General features: G+C 47.0%; 1 protein-coding gene across 4 annotated transcripts in view; it reads right to left on the bottom strand.

Moving 5' to 3' along the window:
• Positions 1-19,884, bottom strand: part of Lef1 (lymphoid enhancer binding factor 1) — a 112,705-nt gene that overhangs the window by 14,417 nt on the left and 78,404 nt on the right. For 2 of the 4 annotated variants that reach the window (XM_036191231.1, XM_036191233.1), the window contains exons 5-11: positions 18,316-18,406; positions 16,687-16,770; positions 14,650-14,772; positions 13,195-13,357; positions 7,975-8,082; positions 3,751-3,799; positions 3,108-3,148 (exon numbers count right to left, since the gene is read on the bottom strand). In XM_036191231.1, the coding sequence (XP_036047124.1) occupies positions 3,114-3,148; positions 3,751-3,799; positions 7,975-8,082; positions 13,195-13,357; positions 14,650-14,772; positions 16,687-16,770; positions 18,316-18,406 (653 nt within the window). In that variant the 3' untranslated portion in view covers positions 3,108-3,113. The remainder of the gene's footprint in view (positions 1-3,107; positions 3,149-3,750; positions 3,800-7,974; positions 8,083-13,194; positions 13,358-14,649; positions 14,773-16,686; positions 16,771-18,315; positions 18,407-19,884) is intronic. The other 2 variants (XM_036191230.1, XM_036191232.1) reach the window with 1 other exon arrangement.

Genomic DNA, 19,884 nt, shown 5'->3' with positions numbered 1-19,884 from the left:
CAGCCTCAAGTCCAGAGACTGTGTGGGGCTATCCCATGCCACACAGCTCCCACAGGACCTGTTCTGAGAGCTGGGTAGCCCGGTCCCTGGCTTTTTACTTCTCTGGGGCAGCTCTTCCAGAAGGGAGGGTCTCCCCACATCTCGGGACTAGCAATGACTGTCAGAGCCCTCCTCAGGAGAGTTCTCCTGAGTGCCAGGAATACTTGATCCTCATTACATCGTTATAGTCCCCCCGCTAGCCAGGGATGCCACTCACGCTCAGAACCACACAGGTGGCGCACGATGGCGGGGACCTTCTCTGTCCCTTGCAATGCAGCATTTCCAGGTCACCGTGTGCAGGGAAGTTTCTGGAGTCCTACAGCAAAGTGTGTGTGTGTGTGGTGGGGGGGGGGGATATCGAGAACGCAGCAACTGCAATTCACTGGACTCATTCTGGACGGTAGCCTGGGCTCCCCTCTGCTCTCTACTCAAGGCTACCAAGACTGCGGGGGTGGGGGTGGGGTGGGGGTGGGGGTGGGGTGGGGGTGGGGTGGGGGTGGGGGTGGGGGTGGGGTGTGTGACTTCAAAGGCCACACTGCCATCCAGGGAGTGAGAGGGACTGAAACAGTAGAGGCAACAACATGGACTTCATCCAGCAGTGGGAGGCTTGAGGAGAATTGGGGAGCAGAGACGAGGCTTTGCCTTGCTTTTCTTGTACATTCAACAAAGACCCCTTAACCTTCAAAGAAAAAGAAGTGACAAGAAGGTCCCAGGGTCGCTGTGACTCATTGAAGAAATAGGCATCGGAGGTGCATTTTAGGACAGAAATGGACTCAGCTTTAGCGTTTGTATCAGAAGAGTGCTAATCACGAAGGACGGTAAACCAAGTTCCAGAGCTTTTTGCATGAAGTAGGTGGCCCTCAAATTGTTGGTGCAAAACGAGTAGTTAGTACATCACTGAGTGCCAGCCCTCGCTACCCTGTGCTTCTGAGGGCCTCCTGCACCAGGGCAGGAGATGGAAAGGGCGGCAAACCATGCCTAAGAGATCAGCAATGAAAAGGTTACGTTCCTAAAACAAGACAGAGCTGGCGATACCTCGGTTGGCAGAGTGCCTGCCTGGCATGCATGAGGTCCAGGTTTGACCTCCAGTGCCAGGTAAACCAGGCCTGGTAAGGTGCATGCCTGTAGCCCCAGCACTCGGATGCTGGAGGCTGGAGAGGCAAAGTTCAAGGTCAGCCTTGGCTACGTAAGTGAGGTGGGGGTCTGCCTGGGCTACATGAGGCCTGTCTTAAGAAGACAAAACACAAAAGCAATACAAAGTGTGTACGCATACTTTTTTCTAGGTTGTCATCTATGAAGTCACATGTATCTTGGGGCTGAGGCTATGACTGAATCGTCCCTGTGCACTGAAGGACAAATCGAGGTGGCTGGCTCAGGAGACCTTCATTAACAGTCACTCAGTTCATTGTACATAACCACCATCTGTGACGGCGTTTTATTTGGAAATGATGATGGGAGTGCCCCCCCCCCCCCCCCGTGTGAAACAATGAGTCTTTAACTGGGGGAGAAGCCACTCAGAGGTGGGTAAAATTGGTGAGGTTTGATCAGGCCAGAACAACTGTGACATCAGATGGAAGACCAAGAAAGCTCCTCAGGGCGGGAAGTGACAGGGCTGTCGGGGGGGCGGGCGCCCTCCTGATTCCTACTGTGCCAAAGACAAGGCGTGCATTACACACGTACACACGTGGGCATCATTCCCACTGTGAGGTGAGGAAAACAAGACTAAGAAGCTGCTATACAGAGTCCAGGCGGCCGACTGACTGGAAATTTAAATCTACCTGGTGCCAGAGACGCCAGGGGGAGATTTCTGTAGGGGAAAATCATTTGAATGTGCAGGACCCAAAGTAAATTCTGAAGCGTGGATGAGGTCACCTGGCTTAGTCGAGAGCATCCACACTGCATGCAGGCCAAGGCTCCTCTAAGGACTGCTGCCCAGATTGGCCTACACACCAGTAGAGTGAGCAGACTTTCGGGGGCAGCATAGGCTGTGCCCTCCGTCTACTTGGGGAACTACTAAATTTGTTTGGCTAGAGCACAGGTCTCACAGGGGCCGGTCTGGAGGTGAGGAGACACTGTGAGCAAATGACCTGAGGCACGGGCACCAGGCTGGGGCGGTGACAGCTCTCCACCAGTGACAGGATGGTATCCTTCAGGCAACAGGAGCTAGCTGGTTTTGAGTAGAGACGGGACATCACCCATTTGTGTTTCAGAGAATGCCTCTGAGCAATATGGACGACCCAGGGAAGGAAAGTCTACGGCCATCACAACTCCCCAGAGACTAGGATAATAGCAGTATAATAAGGGCGGGGCAGTCTTGAAAGGTAAGGTAAAGAGGACGTCAGGGAATCCAGTAGGACCGGTGACTACCTGACCAGGTCCTAGAGAAAGAACAACGTAGAAACAAAGGCACCCGTTGTGGAGAGCGGTTAGACCCTGTCAATTCAAACTGAAGACCCAACCTTCACTTACGAAGCCAGCTTCCCGGGGTCACGTGGCTAGAAATCAAAGACTTATCCTAAAGATAAGTGAATTCAGCTTTACTCATAAATCCTAGGGTGACGTCTAACAGTGGTTACCAACAAAGAAAAACGCTCAACAGAAGAAATAAATCAATCACTTAAGTGCCCACAGGATATTTTAAAATAGAAAAATAAATAAATAAAGCACACGACTCTTTCTCACTAGAAACAAACTGTCCACAAGTCATTTCGACTGACTCTTTACCTCAGACCCATCCCTGCTGGCTGAGGAGGGGGGCATGCTGCTTCCTACTTTTTTTCTTTTTTTTTCTGGGCAGATTTTCCGCTGGTCAGTAAGAAACAGCTGAGAAGAAAAGGTTGAGGGCGAGAGAACAGAGAAGTAGGTGGGCAGAGGAGAAAGCGCACTGCATTGCAAACACACAGCTCGGATAAAAGCCACGAGGGCTTCCACAGCACTAGACTGATTGGGGGGACGGTTTCCTCTTTCAGGAACAATGCTGGATGGAGCCGGTGAGCGCAGGAAGACCCACAAGCAAGAGCCTCTTGTTAGAGCTAAATCAGCAGGAGGGGCCAGAGAGTTGATCTTACCATGTTTCAGATGTAGGCAGCTGTCATTCTGGGACCTGTACCTGCAGAAAATTGTGTCTTTAACAAATTTTTACGGAGAGGTTTCTGTACATTCCAAATATGTAGTTGCAGCTACACCACCGCGTGGGCCTGTTCGCTTTGCTTTTTATGGTTCTCTTACAGCTTTTCTGTGTGTGCGGCCCCTGTGGTGGCCTTCTCCCAGAAAGAAAAAGGAACTCACTGACTCCTGCAATCAGCGCAAGCCCCGCCGTGGGGACGTTTGGTATTAAGATCTCAAAAGGCATGGAAGAGTCTCAAGGGAACACAGGGTAGCATGTCATACCGTCATCACAAAAGTTCTGTCTTTAAGGACCACGCAAACAGAGCGGAGGCAGAAGCACAGGACACAGACAACAGAGGGGGGCCGGGACTCAACCACAGCTCCTAACTAGGACTCTGGGGTTCAGGGATGGGAAAGGAGTTTTTACAGGCACCTTCACGTTTCCGAGTCTTCCTGAAATGTTAAGGAATTTCAGGGAAGAAAGCCAAGTGAGGGCATCCCGGGTGACAGTCACAGAATGAGGCAGCGTCCAGGAGGATGCGGACCATTTACAGGGATTCTGGCAGAAGCAGACGTGCCAACAGAAAGCCCCGTGGTACCTACCTGAAGTAGATTCCTGTAGCTTCTCTCTCTTCCTCTTCTTCTTCTTGCCCTGAAGGACAGAGGCACAGAGTCAGGACAGAGTGGAGGGTAGGCATGCAGGTGTGCTCTGTACAAAAGAAGGTGGCCAGCCAGAGAGACACAGAGGGGGACCGACTTCCTGCACCGGCTGTGTGCCTGCCTATGACTCCTACACTCCTACCTCCATGGGTACCCCTCTTACTGACTGCCGTGCCCAGAATGCAGCTCAGGGAGTGTCCACATTGAACCCTGTTGTGATTGCATGTTGTATGTCCACAGTGTCGACTGAGTGCCCAGATCCCTGCAGCAGAAGTGTGATGGGACCACGGAGAATAGGTAGGAGAGGAAGTGGGACCTGGGAATTGAGGCCTCTGCTTCTCCAGATAGACGTGACTCCGATACAAGAGCAATTTTAAATACATTTCAAACACATCTCAATGACAAACTAAAACAATTTGGGCACATTTTAAGTGGCTTAAAATGTTCATTTCTCTTGGAAACTACTTCCACATCAAAAAGCCATGACTACAGCCCGCTTACACGGTTTGGAAGTGGCTAATGTGTGACAGGTATTTTCGGCTGACCAGCGTACAGTCAGCACCTCTGGAATGATGGTTACAATGAGTAACAGCAACAGAATGAGGCTATTGGATGCTGCTGAGCATGTCTTGTCACTCTCTAAAAGTATACATGTGTTTATGCACCTCAAAGTTTTTCTTCCTGTCACATGGTTACTGAGCGAGGCCTTAAAGTTTTATGAAGTTGACTGAAAGTCTCTTCCTAAACACTAGGGTGGACAGCCTGGATCAGGCACCCAGAAAAATGGTCCATCAAAGAGAACATCATTTTGGTGTGACCAGAGGGGCCCCAGGGGAAGGGAGCATGCTTCCTGGGGTTACCACCATCCCCCATTCAAACAGAGTTCTCCAAGTTTTGAAGTCTTCCTGGGAGGCTGTGTTAGAACCTTCTGCACTTTCCTGCTCCCACCTGCGTGGGTCTCAAGTGTCCTCTTTTTCAAGAACTTTCTCTGTTGCCTGCCTCATCTCTCTTCCTTAGACAGGGCCGGGGCTGTTATGCTGAGCAGATTCCCCCATGACCCTGCGCTCAGGGCCACAGCTCATCATTCACCAGTGGTACCGTAAGCCTCTCTCCACCCTCCACCTTGCAGGCGGCCAGTGTGTAATGCTCTGAGCATCACTGTAGCTACGGCTTGTGTGCTAGTGTAGGTATAAATCAGTGAGGTGAGAGACCCTACATAGAATTTATGGCAGGCAAAGGGGGATCAGTTTGGATATATTAACTAATTCATGCACAATAAATACTTTTTGTCAAAATTACAGACTATGTGATTCTGGGAGGCATGATAACCTCACTCAAGAAAAATCTATGTGCTGTTGATTCACAAAAACTTCATTTATTAGCCCAAATTGTGGAAGTTCAGTTGTGGAAGTTCAATTGTGAAAATCACTGATGCCACTGAGAGGGCCATTTTACACTGGACCCAGATGTACGTTTCATGATCTCAGAGGACCAGGAGGCTTCTTCACTGTACAGGCTGCTCCTGATGTTATACTCATGCACAGTACATATATGTTATATATTGCATATGTCATATATATTATATATATTATATAAATATACTCCTATGTAATATATATATATAATGTTTGCACGGGTGCTCTCACACAACTCTGCTTTGCCTTAGCATTGTTAAACAAACAGTATGAATGAAGCTGGGTTTTCCCTTCATTCAAGTAAGGCACACGAAAACAATTTCCTTTAACAGTCATGGAGGGTAAAATCTTTAAGGCAAACTCATAACCCAGCAGTTTTCTTCAAAACTACTCTCTTTTCCTGTGAAGGGGGGCAAAGGAAACAGTAAGATGGAGGAGAAGGAGAGCACGTGTGTATGTTCTTTATGTATTTCTAAATGCTAAAACTTACCACTTTAAGATAAAGTTTTTCGAGACATTCAGCAAGCAATGCTAAGTATATGCAAACTTCTGGCTCGGTAAAGCTCTTGTAACTGGGTCAGAAGGGTGAAGGTCAGTGGACCCCTCCCAGGCAAGCCACAGCCAAAAGGCATGCAAGACAGGGCAAGAAGAAGACATGCATGTGCCCCTTTGTGGCAACTTATCTTTCCCCTTACAGGGCAGAGCGAAGGCTCTGTACAGGCAGATGCTAATTACTGCTCAGGGAACAGAGCACAAAGCTAGTCCTCAGGAGGCAAGCTATGCAGACCCTCCAGTCAAGATGATGTGGGTTCAATGGCAGTTCAGTCAGCTACTCCATTGCTGTGGACAAATTGCCTAACCTTTCTGACCTCACAGCCATGAGGAGTGGAGTAATGATGCTGATGTCATTGGATGGTTGTTAAGGACTGGAAAGTAACAGAAGGAATGGAAGACATTCCCTACAATCAGCATATGGTCGTTATTAAGACAACCAAACAACAGCTTGGGAGATGACTGTGCCCTTGCTTCCAAGTAGTTGCCCACAGGACCCTTATTTCCTGTGTCAAAGTTCTATCTGATGCATACACTCCAAATTCTGAACAGTAAAGCAGCATTGTCGAGAAGTATATTATGGGGGGGGGGTCCCCAACCCATTCTTAGAAAGATACATAGGTTTCAAATGCTGCAATGCCTAATATGGGACACGTGACTTTTGACACACACTGCTGTCACTGTCTCTATGGGAACTGGAGCTTCTACAGCAAAGGCCATCATTAAACTGTACACCGCCGATTCATGGCTTCCCACGTGGGGTTGAAGAGACATTTCTATACGAAGACTGTCCTGAATGGCATTCCTGCTGCTGGTCTCCTGCTATACACTAATGTGTCCCCTCAAACTCCCACATTGAAATCTGGATACCTCCTGACCCCCCAGAATGTGATGGCAGAAGGTGGAGCGTCTGGGAGGTGCCGACTGGGGCATAGACATAGGATCGGACTCGTCCTAGGGAAAGGGCCCATGGTCTCAGACATTTCAGCCTCCAGAGGAGTGAGCAATACATTCTTGCTTTGATGAGCCACCTAGGCTTTGGTGTTCTGTTGTAGCTGTCTGAGCTGAGCTAAAAATGATTTTCAAAATATTCTCTTATTTTAAGAATCTAAACCATCAAAATTGTTACTTTATATACAAAAGACAAAATGTCATTTATAATACACTTTCTATGCAATAGTCTTCACTATAGGAGGAAAATGTCAGTAAGATGTCCAAACTCTTCAGCACGAAGAGCTGGCAGTATAAGCGAGGTAGTTCTTGACAATAAAATTATAGATTTTGGTATAATTTTACATAATAAAAAAACCTAGAACATGCCAATCCATACTCCGTCTTTATTCAAAGTACATAGAAGATGTCAGGGTACATTAATATGAGATTCAAAAAACTACATAGTTCTAATCTCGTGTCAAAACAGTCACCAAAATATGGTTTAAGATTTGTAAGATAATTTCCTGGAAGGAAATCTGACAATATGAGTCAAGAACTTTAAAATGTTTATATCCTCTTTCTCAAAACCCTGCCGCTATGAATCTAGCCCGCAAAAATAATGGCCCTGTGCACAGGAAAAAACACCCTCTTATGCATGGACATATCCACAGCAGGGTGGGTTGTGGAGTCAGAAAGGAGAGAAAAAAGGAAGAAAGAAAGAAAAGAAAATATAAAGTCAGGAAAAACCAGGAAACAGAGACGTTTGCTTAATGGAATATGGACGTAAACATGATTTCATAAAAGAAAGATGCATTTTTATATAAGACCAGGAAACATGTCATAAAACATATGTCTATACATACGTACATTTTACCTGTGTGTGAAACTAAAGACACACAGAAAACACACCAGAAGGGAGTATAGTTATCACTAATCTTGCCTTTATGTGGTGAAATTATAGGGGTTTTTGTTTGTTTGTTTTACATCTCTTTCTGGTATTTTGATGATAAGGGGTTTTATGTTTTGATCTTTAAAAGAGCTTTATTTTACAAATAAATTAGTACTCACAGGAACAAAAGAAAAGCTTAAAGTTTTCAGAACCCAACGTACTCATGAAATCTTTATTACACAGTTCGTTAATTTCCCAAAACAAGAAACAGTGCCAACACCATGCATCCTCCAGACATCCCCCTTGAGAGAGAGAGAGCAAGGCAGGGCGGGGGGGGGGGGGGGGGTGGGAAGCCACGGGGACAGACAAAGGGCTTACATAATTGTCTCTTGCTGACCAGCCTGGATAAAGCTGCATATGTAGCTGTCTCTCTTTCCGGGCTAATTCATAATATTTGGCCTGCTCTTCCCGGGAGAGGGCGTGCCACTAAAACCAAAAAGGGGGAAGAGAGGAAAGGTAAGTGAGGCGGCAACATTTCCAGCTCTGACCAATTTTCACACTCTGACCAATGCGTTTAACGTAAGCAGTTCAACTCTGTTTCCCTTCTAAAGGGGAGCAGCCCCGACCGACCGACGCTGCATAGACCCTTCTCAGAGTCTGGCGGCTGGAGTACAACTCATACTCTGGTTTCTCTGCCCTGTGGTCCTATAACACACGCAACACATCAAAGCACTCCGAGTTAAGACCTGTCACCCACTCGTCCTTTTTGCCAATACAAATTAAAAAGAACTCTCGCGGGTGAACCCCGAGACTCCGCTTTGCCCTTCTTCGTCTGGAGCTTACACTGGTAGCTGAGCCCAAGGAGCATTTATTTATGCAAAATGTGATAATTTCCAGATGCCTTTTAGGACGAGCACACCCTCTTCCCACCCAGCCTCTCCCCCAGCTCTCTTATATAAAGTCTGGAACCTGAGTCACATGATCCCATCAGGCAAGCCAGACGTTAGGCCTGTCCCTGCCACCTCACATTCACACATGCGCACATCTCCAGAACACTGCTAACACCACTCACACAGCACACTTCCAACTGTGGTTAGCTTCCGTCCAGTGGAAAGCAAGAAACCTTGTCAAAACTTACTTGCCATCTATGAGACTGGAGTTTCTGATACAGAACATACTGTGGCTGACAACCTTGGAGTGCCCCCCTCTCCCCACCCTCCCCCTCCTCCCCCCCTCCCACAATGTAACTAATAAGTAACAAAATTGTTATTCTGAAAGCTGGGTGTTCATATGGGATTTTGAAGACTTTACATGCATACCTTTTTGCAAGCGTTTGTGAACCACTTGTCTGGGTCCCCAGCAGAGAGGTTTTTAAAATATTTTCCCCATTTCTCCAGTGCCAGGATCTGCCGGGAAAACCTTCCATGGAGAAGCGGGGTACCCACTAACTGCGAGATGATTGCACTATGTGATGTAGCTGCAGGAGGAAGAGGATCCCTCCCTGAAAATGTCCCCCTCTGCCTCCTCCTGTTCTGTACCAGGCGGTCTAGCACACCAATTCTAATTCCATTATTTGGGTTTGCTTGTTTGTTTATTTGTTTGTTTTTGGCTTTCATTGTTTTTTAAATGACTTGGACAGAAAAGAAAGAAGCGGGAGGTGTGCTTGGTTGGGAAGGGAAGGGAAGAAGAAATCAGAAGCGCCTGAGAGAACAGGTTCTCATCCGTGCGGCCTGAGTCTTCTCTCCAGAGAGCAGGAGCTCCGGCTGCTCTAACTGGACAAGAGAAAAGGGGAGCCACCTCACAGCGGCTCACAGGACTCCTGGCACCTTCCCGCCCTGCCAGCAAGGCAGCCACAGCAGAGCCCACAGGCCAGGCAACCACTTCCAGGCCTTTCGAATTCCCCTTGAAAGCCAGCCCTCTGTGGCGGATCAGGCAGATGGTTTATTTTTTAAATTGCTTTAGCAGTGCAGAATGTACAGGCAAAAAGCATGACCCACAGGTGACTTTGCCTTTATGCAAATCAGGTGATACACTTTCAAAAATGCTTTTATTATATTTATTTGTGTGTGTGTGTGTGTGTGTGTGTGTGTGTGTGTGTAGGCACACGTATCACAGCACACATGTAGCAATTTAAAGATAAGTTATGTGAGTTTGATTCTCTTCTTCCATCACATGGGTCCCAGGGATCAAACTCAGGTCATCAGGCCTGGTGCCAACACCTTTACCTGCTAGGCCATCTCGCTGGCCAATAGGAATATACTTTCGGTACAAAACAATCACAACAACAAGTAGGGGAAAGGTGGCAGAAAGCTCTTAGCACAAGAAGTTACATGAAACACGGTTCTTTGTGCTAGCAGAGTAAATAAAACAGGACAAGGGAACCAAGGGAGAAGGCACGCATGGACACACTGGCTATTCTGTTCTCCAGAGAGTCACTCCGCTCTCATCCAGTGTGTGACCGACCTATCTCAGGAAGCCTCAACCACTGGACACTATATACATGTACGTATATGTGTGTATGTATGCATGCATGCATAACAAAGCATCCATCATTGACATTTACTAACTCTCATGATAAATAAATGTGACTAACAAAAGGCAAAAATTCCCCTAAGCTGGGTGAAGAGAAGAAAATGTCGAAAGACAAGAAGCCTGGCACTTTTAAATCTGTTCCTCTACTCATCTGATACATCCTGGGCTCTACACCACCTTTTACAACAGGAGGACACTGGCAGAATTAGGAGCCTTGTAACCTGAGAAAATTCTAGAATGGTAAATTAAAATTAACTCCCCCAAATGCAAATCAAAGTTGGATCTTCTACCCAAACTACTAGGTATTCATTGTTCAGGGCAAAACAATAAGAGATGAAGGTGTGAGCTTTTAGTGCTCCGTGTAATTTGAGTTCGGTGGTGACTCCTAATGCACCCAGCATCAACACGTGATCAAAGGGCGTTTAGCAGGCTGTGCAGTGGGTTACCCAACAGTACTGGAGGGTAAAGAAAAAAACTGTAAAAATCTGGAGAGAAACCCTTCCTTTCAGGGGTTTCAGAAATTCAACTAAGAAAACATTTTACTAACTCGTTGATTACTGAAAAATACACGTTTTTTAATAAAAAAAATTGCCAAGTCATAGGGGGAAATGGTAGTTTAATTTTAAGTAACTGCTAAGACAGTCTAACAATCAAGTTGTAGTGAATTTGTAGTAAGCAGACATCCAGCAAAGCTGGGCAAGTCTGTTTATTTCAAATAAGATTTGGGCCATTGGTATTTATGATATATATTAAGATAACTTTGATTCATTCATAGGAATGGGCATTTCCATTTTAGAGACAGTAAAGATGAATTTAAAAAAAAAAAAAATCGAAGATAAAATGTTCCAGGATGGATTTAAGATCCACTTTCAAGCAGTCTAATCGCGCTAGGGTAACTTCATGATTTTTAAAGGCAGAACTTTAAAGAGTTGGGAAGCGTGGCCCCAGCAGAGGGAGTGCTCAAAGGACAGAAAACCTGATCCTAATCAGAGATCCAGAGGCTATAAATAGAAACAGGTGTCCAAATCAAAGACAGAAAGAGACCCCAAATGAGAACCAGCCTTTAAGACACACATGCTTGGGTCTGGGGACCGTTCAGGGAGCTGAGAAAGTAGCAATTGTTGGAAACGTGCATTAAAAAGAGGAAACATACCTCAAAGATCATATCCTCACCCTCTTGAGCAGGAAAATAATTCCTGCTGCAGGGCCAGGGGGCATCTGACTCAAAGACGAAGAAAGGAAAAAGCGAAGAGAGGTATGCGAGCTGAAATAAAAAAACGTCAACCCCTCTTTGCCTCTGCTCGCTTCATTTAGAAAGTCGGAGAAAGTGGTTACCAGCCTTTAGGCTTTTAAGGTGGAGCCCTTGGAAGCTGATGGAATCGTTCCTCCACTGAGATCTGGCTTGGGAACCACTGTAATTATCATTATTAAGTGTTTAACAGTCCATAGGCAGATAGGACTTTGCACAAGGAACACCGAAGACTATAGTCTGCCACTGTGTCCCGTCTCGAGAGCTCTGTGTCTCACAGATTGGAGGGGGCAATGGGTTGAGTGAGGCTCTCCAGTGGGAATCCATAACTCGAGGCCTGCTTCTGTATTCTGTGTTGGCTGCCAGCCTCCTGAATGTCTCTATGAATGTTCCAATGGATTGAGTTGGGAGCACAGGGAAGCGTCATCAATGGCAGCTAACACACAATCCTCTTCATGCTTCCCAGGGGTTGGTTAGAGCCTCCTCACCTCATTTGAACTTTTAAAAAAAAAAAAGCCCAAACACATATACAGGGCCATAAACTGAAAAGCTACTACACACACATGGTGAGCACTGGTACATAAAAACGAAGCATTCCGGGCTGGAGAGATGGCTCAGAGGTTAAGAGCACCGACTGCTCTTCCAGAGGTCCTGAGTTCAATTCCCAGCACCCACATGGTGGCTTACAACCATCTATAATGAGATCTGGCACACACTTTTGTATGTAACATAATAAATAAATAAATCTTTTAAAAAAACATTTAAAAACAAAACAAAACAAAAAACCAAAAAACTGAAGCATTCCTAGTGAATTGTAATGTGTGTCAGTAAAAATGTAGCTTTTGGATTAGATGAATTTGAGTTTACCCTACCACTCTACAGATATCAAGCTAAGAAGACCTTTTCAATCCCATGGGAAAGCACTAGCCGGAAGGGCTAGTCTTTTGGACAGCTGTTGGAGAAGGAATTTTAAGAGTTCCCATTAACCTGGCTGTAGTCTAGGACCTCCATATACAGCAAAGGCTAAGAAAAATGCAACAGCAGGGGCTAACGGAGGGATCCCAGGGAGGATGACCCAGAAACACAGCACGTGGGGGGGCTTTAAGCTGTAGAACGCCTCTCTAGAAACATGACTTCTCTGGCCCCTAAGGTCTTAGCGTCTCAGAGCACAGCAGCTCTGCTTCTGCTGGGGAAGGTGTGGCTTCCTCTCTCTGGGCTGGTCTCCCAGAAGCCTTACTGAAGCTCCTTCTGTGGGTTTGGAGACCCTGCTGCCAGCCCTCACCCCTCTCCCTACACTCCTCCACTTGGGGAAATCTCCCCCAGCAGCTGTGTCCCTCAGGTCTCATCGGAAGGGCACCGTCCTCAGAAGGGCGTTTGCTGGCCCCTGACGTTCTCTTAGAAAATCTTGCTAATTACCCCCACAGTATTTACTACAAATTCTAGTTCCATCTTATTTATTTTTTTATTTTTGGCTAACATCTGCATCTGGTCTCAAAACATCATACTCCAAGAAGGCAAGGGCCGTGGCTGTTTTGTTCGGTGACTGTCACCAAGCATCACCACAGACAAAGAAAGACACTTGATAAATACTGATTAAAGAATATGCTAAAAGCTGTTATCAGTTCCAGGAAGTTCCCTATGTTCCAGGTATAGCCAAACTTGTTTACCACACACCCTGTCATTGTACCTTGTGCCCTACTTCCCAGAAACACACGTGCACACACATACCACCCGACATGGAACTAAACCTCAGCATGCTCTAATGAGGCCATGCTACGGCAGCCGTAAGCATTATCCACACACACCCTGTCACTCACCCTTCTGCCCAGGATCTGGTTGATGGCCGCACTCTCCTTCAGCGTGCACTCGGCCACGACGTTCGCTCTCATTTCTTTCATGTATAACATGAAAGCGTTCAGAGGTTTCTTAATGTGAGGTCTTTTTGGCTCCTGCTCCTTTCTCTGTTCATGCTGAGGCTTCCTAAAGGTGGCGGTGGGTAGGGAAGGGGCAAGAGGAAGAGATGGGAGAGAAGGTCCGTTTGCACTGCCAAACTCAGTGTGAGGGCGACCCTCCCAGTTCTCTGCAAGCCCTCAGGGGACACCCGTCAACATGGAAGAACAGCATGGAGCTCACATGAGGAAAACCCAAGTTGCACACAACCAAACCACAGGATCTCTTCATTTACACAGTGACGGTGAATACGCTTCCTTCGCTCTGAGAAAGCTCCAACCGGGGCCCCAGAGTTGAGGCCCTTGGTCACCGCCAAAGAAGCTGGACGCAAACTACTGGTGATCATTCCTATTCCACCGCAGTGGATGTTCACTTTGGGGGAATAGGGATTGAAGGACACTTTGAAAAGCAAGTGGTCACCCCCAACCCCTCCACCCCGAGAGGGTGTGTGTGTGTGTGTGTGTGTGCGTGCGTGTGCGTGTGTGTGTATCAGAGGTCGGCCATGGGTGTTGATCCTCAGTTGACACCCATCATGGTTGTTGGTTTGTTTAGAAAGGGTCTTTCACTGGCCTGGAGCCACACCAGCCTCAGGGTCCCTTTTGTCTCTGCCTCCCCAGTGCTGGGATTATAGGCATGTGCCACCACACCTGGCTTTTTGACATGGCTACTGGGAACACACTCAAGTCCTCAATCATGCAAGACAAGCTCTTTACAACTGACCTGGCTCCCTAGCCCCAGTGACATTGTGACTCTCTTAACTAAACAAATATGTATTTCCTTTGAATGCATTTTCAGGATCTTTATGGGCTACCATGCATTGCTTGCCCCCACCCTTCTCATCCACAGACTATAGAGGCATCATTTCTTATTCCTCCAGGACAACGTAATATAGACCGGCTCAGAAAGTTTGAACCAAGGCTGGCCCAACAGGGAATTTGATGCCAATGACCACTTTTTCTTGAATTCTGTGCTGCTGAGGACTCTAACCTGGGTAACTGAATTTCCAGAACGATGTGCACTGAACCTGGCACTCTGTTTCACTTCATTAAAGGAAAGTCTGGTGTGGGAAGTGGTCTACAGCACATGATCCCTCCCAGCTACATCCAGAACACTGCTTGGGGTTCACAGGATGGTGAGTGTCCATGAACTGTCAATTGTGTGCCCTTTCCAGAATCAGAATCAAGTCCCCGTTCTCAGGGACAGAGCCTTCCAAGCTGAGCTACATGGAATTTCACAACAGAAGAGGTGGCTCAGAAACCCGAGGTGCGCAGGGGTGGGGGTGGGGGTTATGTGGGGGGGGGGGGGTGGGGTGCCCTACTTACACGTGCATTAGGTCGCTGTCAGTGTGGGGGTGCTCCTGTTTGACCTGAGGCGTTACAATAGCTGGATGAGGGATGCCCGTTGTGTGGGGGCCAGGAGGACCAGGAATCATATGATGGGAAAACCTATATGGAGAGAGAACAGTACGCACTGCTGCCGTGACGGCCAAACCTAGGCAGAATTAGAAGGCCACTCACCAACTGCCATTGGCTGTGAGTGACGATGTATGTGCACACACCTGAGTATTAACTCTAAGGCAGAATAACAAGTGTTTCCTTTCTGTATTCAGCTGGAAAATATAATTATTCCCTGGAGTTTTTCAACTGGCATTCTTTCTCAGGAGGGCAGCAGGCACAAGATCAGGGGAAGCTGAATCTGTTTTCTTACAAAGCAACTTTCCAACAAAAATTTCAATGAGAGGAATTGATCGAAACATGACCCTCTATTAAGATTCAACCAGTTATCACATTTCAAAATCGAACAGGAAGTGTTCCCATATTGCTGACTGTTGCGTTAACGTCAGAAGGGAACAACTGACAGATGAGCAGGAAGAGCCCTCTCAGCCCCTCACTTATCAGGATTTCATTCGCATTGTCCAAAATGACCTTCTACACAGCGGTGAAGTTTGGGAGACAGGGCCTTCGGAAGAGGCGGTTCTGGAGTTAAGGGCAAGCAAGGGTTAAGTCATCAGGAGGTACATGATTCTGCATCAGGGCAGAATCTCCACCTGCTAATGCCTTTCTCCAGGGCAATAATATGTAGCATTCAAAACATTAACCTGTCTACCACCAGCTATGGCAAAGGAAGGAACCTCCCCTGCTAGAAAAAAATAATGTTCCAGATGTTTGCTAACATAACTCAGTAAACACTGAGTAAAACTGGATATGCCTTAGTTTTTTTTTTTTTTTTTTCTTTCTGATCAGCTTTATAGTAAAAGCTTAATTTCACAAGAAAAACATTCTTTGGTTTTTACTAAAGCTTGTACAATCAACCTCTCATTGGGAAAGGAGAAAAGGATGTCCACTAGGGTGTCTAGTATTTCAGAAACAAACTTCTTCCTTATTAAGGAGACAAAAATACAAATATTTGACCAAGTGATGATGCCTCGCTGAATTTAAAGACACCTGATGCTTGATGTTTTGTGTCCCTGTGAGGGACACAATCTTTGTCTTCAGTTCTCAGTGTTCAAGATCAGAGAAAGGGAGACAATTAACCAACCTAGCCATTTGGGTTTATATTTCACTGAACAAAGAATATATATATTTTGAAGCTGAAATTTACCACACAAACTATAAACATCAAACCCACATTAAAAAAAAAAAAAAAAAAAAAAAGACAGATTGACAACCAGTTAATAGCTCACCATTAGACTTCCAGCACAGTGACACTAGCTTCCTCAGGAAAGCCACATGGGACACACAGATAATACAGCACAAAGCTGTGTGTGCATCAGGTACATCAGACACACAGAAGGCATCCCTTCCAGAAGCAGAAGCGCCACACAGAGCAGCCCCAGAGGGCTTCGCTTGCAGAAACATGTCCACACAGGGCCTGATTCACACACTAGGATGTACATCCCACCATCATAGCTGGGCAGCTGTGCCTACTGTCCTCTCTCCCCTCAAAAGCCAAGGGCCAGTTGAGGAAGGGTCTTGACTACAGCGTGTTTTCAAGTACTGCCACACTAGACGGATTTATGTTTCCACAGAGGAAGCAGTGGCAGAACTGAGATCCAACTCCTTTCCTGGTCCTCTCTCAGACCACAGCTTCCACCCCCCCATCTAAATCCAACAAGTTCTTCTAACATCTACTTTGGGGATACCACAGGCAGGTGGCCACGAATCCTGGAGTTGCAATGTTTCCTAGCACGCCGGTGCCTCGGAGTCATTGTGACACCTAGTGTGGGAGCCAGGCACACTGCAGGGACACACGCAGGGGGGCTGGGTTAGGCGCTCCTAGCCAGCCAGCCCAGAGGCAAGCGGGGCGGGGTGCGCACAGCGCAAGCAGGGGAGCAACCTGGCCGGTCCACCTCCACCTACCTGGACATGGAAGTGTCGCCTGACAGTGAGGATGGGTAGGGTTGCCTGAATCCACCCGTGATGGGATATACAGGCTGACCTTGCCTGAGGTCACAGAAGAGAGGAACCCATCAATGACACAACACCAGTTACCAGCTAGCAGGAGGAGTTTGGTGACAGGGGCATTGGAGGCAGCGGGGAGGGGGCTAGGGGTGGGGGTGGGGGCAGCCCTTTTCCGTATGATCATCTTCCTCCCTTACCCTCCCACATTCCCTCCATCAAAGCAGCATGTGCCTTGAAGAAGACTCTCCCTCCCTCGGCTCTGAACCCAAGCTAGCCCATCAATGCTTCTTTATCCTTTTCCCTCACCCGGCACCTTTAATGCAGAGTAGGACTTAAAAGATGCGTATTTAATATAAGGCAGCCCACAGAATAGTAAGCTATGCCTTCGGAGAAGCAGCTTAACCAACTCTTCATCCAAACCTTTGAGAATTTAGAAATAGAAAGGGCACCAACTGTTCTATTTCCATAAAAATAAATAAACATTTCGGAGACCCCTCCCCAGTGATACACCCCTGTTAGAGTGAAGAAATCAAAGACTGATCCATTGCAATTACTGTTCTGCTCCCCAAGAGGTCCCTCTCCCCCTCTCTCCTCGCAAACCCCACTTTTTCTTTTCCGGTGGCTATTTCCAGCCACCAGTGATGGCCTAGGCACGTTGCTCCTGAGTGGCTGAGTTCAGGCAGTCAAACTGAGCTAGGGCTGGGCGTACACACATAATCCACCAAACTCATGGAGTGAGAGACTTAACGCTAAAGGGAGAGGGAGGGAGAGACCTGGCCTTGCGGGAGAAAATGTCAGAACGTCCGGGTGTGCAGACAGGGCCATGATATGGGTGCTGTGGAGGTAGTAGGCTGACTAGAGAACAGGGAGAGGGGTCTGCACAGCTGCAGCACCATCTCAACGAGGGGGCATTGAGGAGGGAAGGAGGGACCACACCCTTCTCACCAGCCACTCCCTTTATCTTCATAATTTAAAAAAAGTGACCGGGCAGCAGCATTTGGAGTGTTTCCAGAAATAACCGTCACAAAGGGAAACAGGGGCACTTGAAGTCTGAAGGAAACCAAAGCACCTAAGTTCTTACTTGGCCGCCTGGGGTGAGCTTGGGTGCTTGCTTATTAACATTCGGAAGATGCTAGTGCCCTGTTCATCTCGCTTTAGCAGCCCTGTGTCATTTGCCTGGTCACTTAGAAGCAAAAGTAGCCGTCCAGCAAGTAAGTCTAAGTTCACGGTTCAAAAACATGAGTTCTTAAAGAGAACGTAGGAGAGAAAAGCCACTGAGTCTCAGACTCGTAGGGCATAGCAAATGCCCAAAGCCGCAAATGGAATCCATAAAACTATAAGCTTCAAAGCGAATGCTATGAAGTCATTTTCTACACAAATTAGTGGACGGAGTCAATCCATTTCAAAGTCTCTCTGTGTGTTTTTTTAATCTTTCAAATTGAAATGAAATAAAGTTAGCACCTTGCCTGTTGCTGTGAAATCTCCTCCATTCCCCAAGTGCAACCACGCGCGGAGCTCACTCCCATGAATGGAAAGGGGAGGGCACGTGTGCCAACACTCAACCCAAGGTTGCAGGAATGCTCTTACCAGCCGAGGGGTGGGGTGATCTGCCCAACGGCACCCGGAGACAGGGGGTAGAAGGTGGGGATTTCAGGAGCTGGAGGGTGTCTGGACATGCCTGTTAAAAGGAACGGAAAAGCATGGTGTTTACATTCAGGGGACAAGCATGCGGAAGAGCAGGAGAAAGGCTGTACAATGCTTCATGCCATTTACAGTACAGAAACTGCCCATCGGGCCTGGTGAACGGAAGTGAGGCTTTCTTTTGACACCTGGGAAACAGGGTCTTCAGACAGGCCGCTGTGACTGAAGGAATCCATGCGGGAATGAATACGCCGCCAGGAAATCCGCCCTCCGAGCAGTCTTTGGATAATTTAGTCTGCCTTCATTATTTCACTTGAAGAAAATGGTAGACCAGTGTTTTCGTGTAGGGTGGAAAATGACAGCCCTTCACGAGAAGACAGGCTGCCACGAGGCTCAAAGATTAGGGAAATTGCCATTTTCATTGGTTCCCTTATGGACACATAGATGTGGGAAATGTGATACCTCAGAGGATCAAAGATTAATTAGGAATCCTCTTCAGCCTCTAGTGGTCACACTTGATATGATTCATTTGTTCTCCATTTCAGCTGCCTGTAAGCTCCTCATCAGCTCCAGTCCTCTGGGCTCCAAGGTCACACTGTTCTGGATTAGCTGTCTTCTCCAGCAAAGGAGAACGCCACCAGATTGTCTCTCATGCTTGAGCTCTCCTGGGAGCTGAGTGTCCTGTAACTGTGACCCCCCACCTAATGCTAGTCCCAGATGACATCCCTTGCTAGACCTTACCTTAGGTAGAGGAGGAAACAGAATTGACAAGACAAATACACCATACGTAAAATATGAAATCTCATGTCCTGGGAGGGGCGTTTCTGAGAAGCTCTAGGAAACTGACTACACATAGATGTCCACAGCTTCAAAAGATCATTGCCATATAGGGCAGAAGTACTTACCAAGAGTCACCAGTCGGTGACTAAACACATCATCAATAAGTGGAAATAGATGAGCACATGAGAGAGGCTCTTTCAATACTTGACATGCCCATGGACTTCACGTGGAATTAAGATACTGGAAGACTTGAGCATGAGAGAAGGACTCGTGTGCTCCCTTCAATGTTGGTATTACTTGTGTATTTAGACAAACCACCGCTCAGTTCCTTTACAAAGCAGCAGAGAGGAAAATAGTCTTCAAGGCACAGTCAATACAGCTCGCCTCAGGTCACTGTACATTTTGCTGTTTTCAGAATCACTTTAAATCTCCTTTAATCCCCCCCAATTTTGTTGGACATGCTAATTTCCTTTGATACCACCCCAGTGGCTCCCCAAATTTGTTTCCTAGGATGTTTTTCTTGTTTCTCAGAAAGGGCAGGGGTAGTCTGAAGTTCATGCCTCAGGATCTTTGGGAAGTTTGTCTACTTGTTGCTGGCTCCCTTACCCTAAGAGCCCCAAATCCTCAAATCTCTGGGTCTTCTGGGAGGTTCAAGTTAAAAACAAACTACCCCTAGCCCCACAAAGACAGCCAGACCCACTTAGAACATTAGAAATGTGGATTTTACTCCTTATG

Source organism: Onychomys torridus, chromosome 6 (assembly GCF_903995425.1).
Source record: "Onychomys torridus chromosome 6, mOncTor1.1, whole genome shotgun sequence".
Classification (NCBI taxonomy): domain Eukaryota; kingdom Metazoa; phylum Chordata; class Mammalia; order Rodentia; family Cricetidae; genus Onychomys; species Onychomys torridus.
This window is presented reverse-complemented; position numbering and strand designations above follow the sequence as displayed.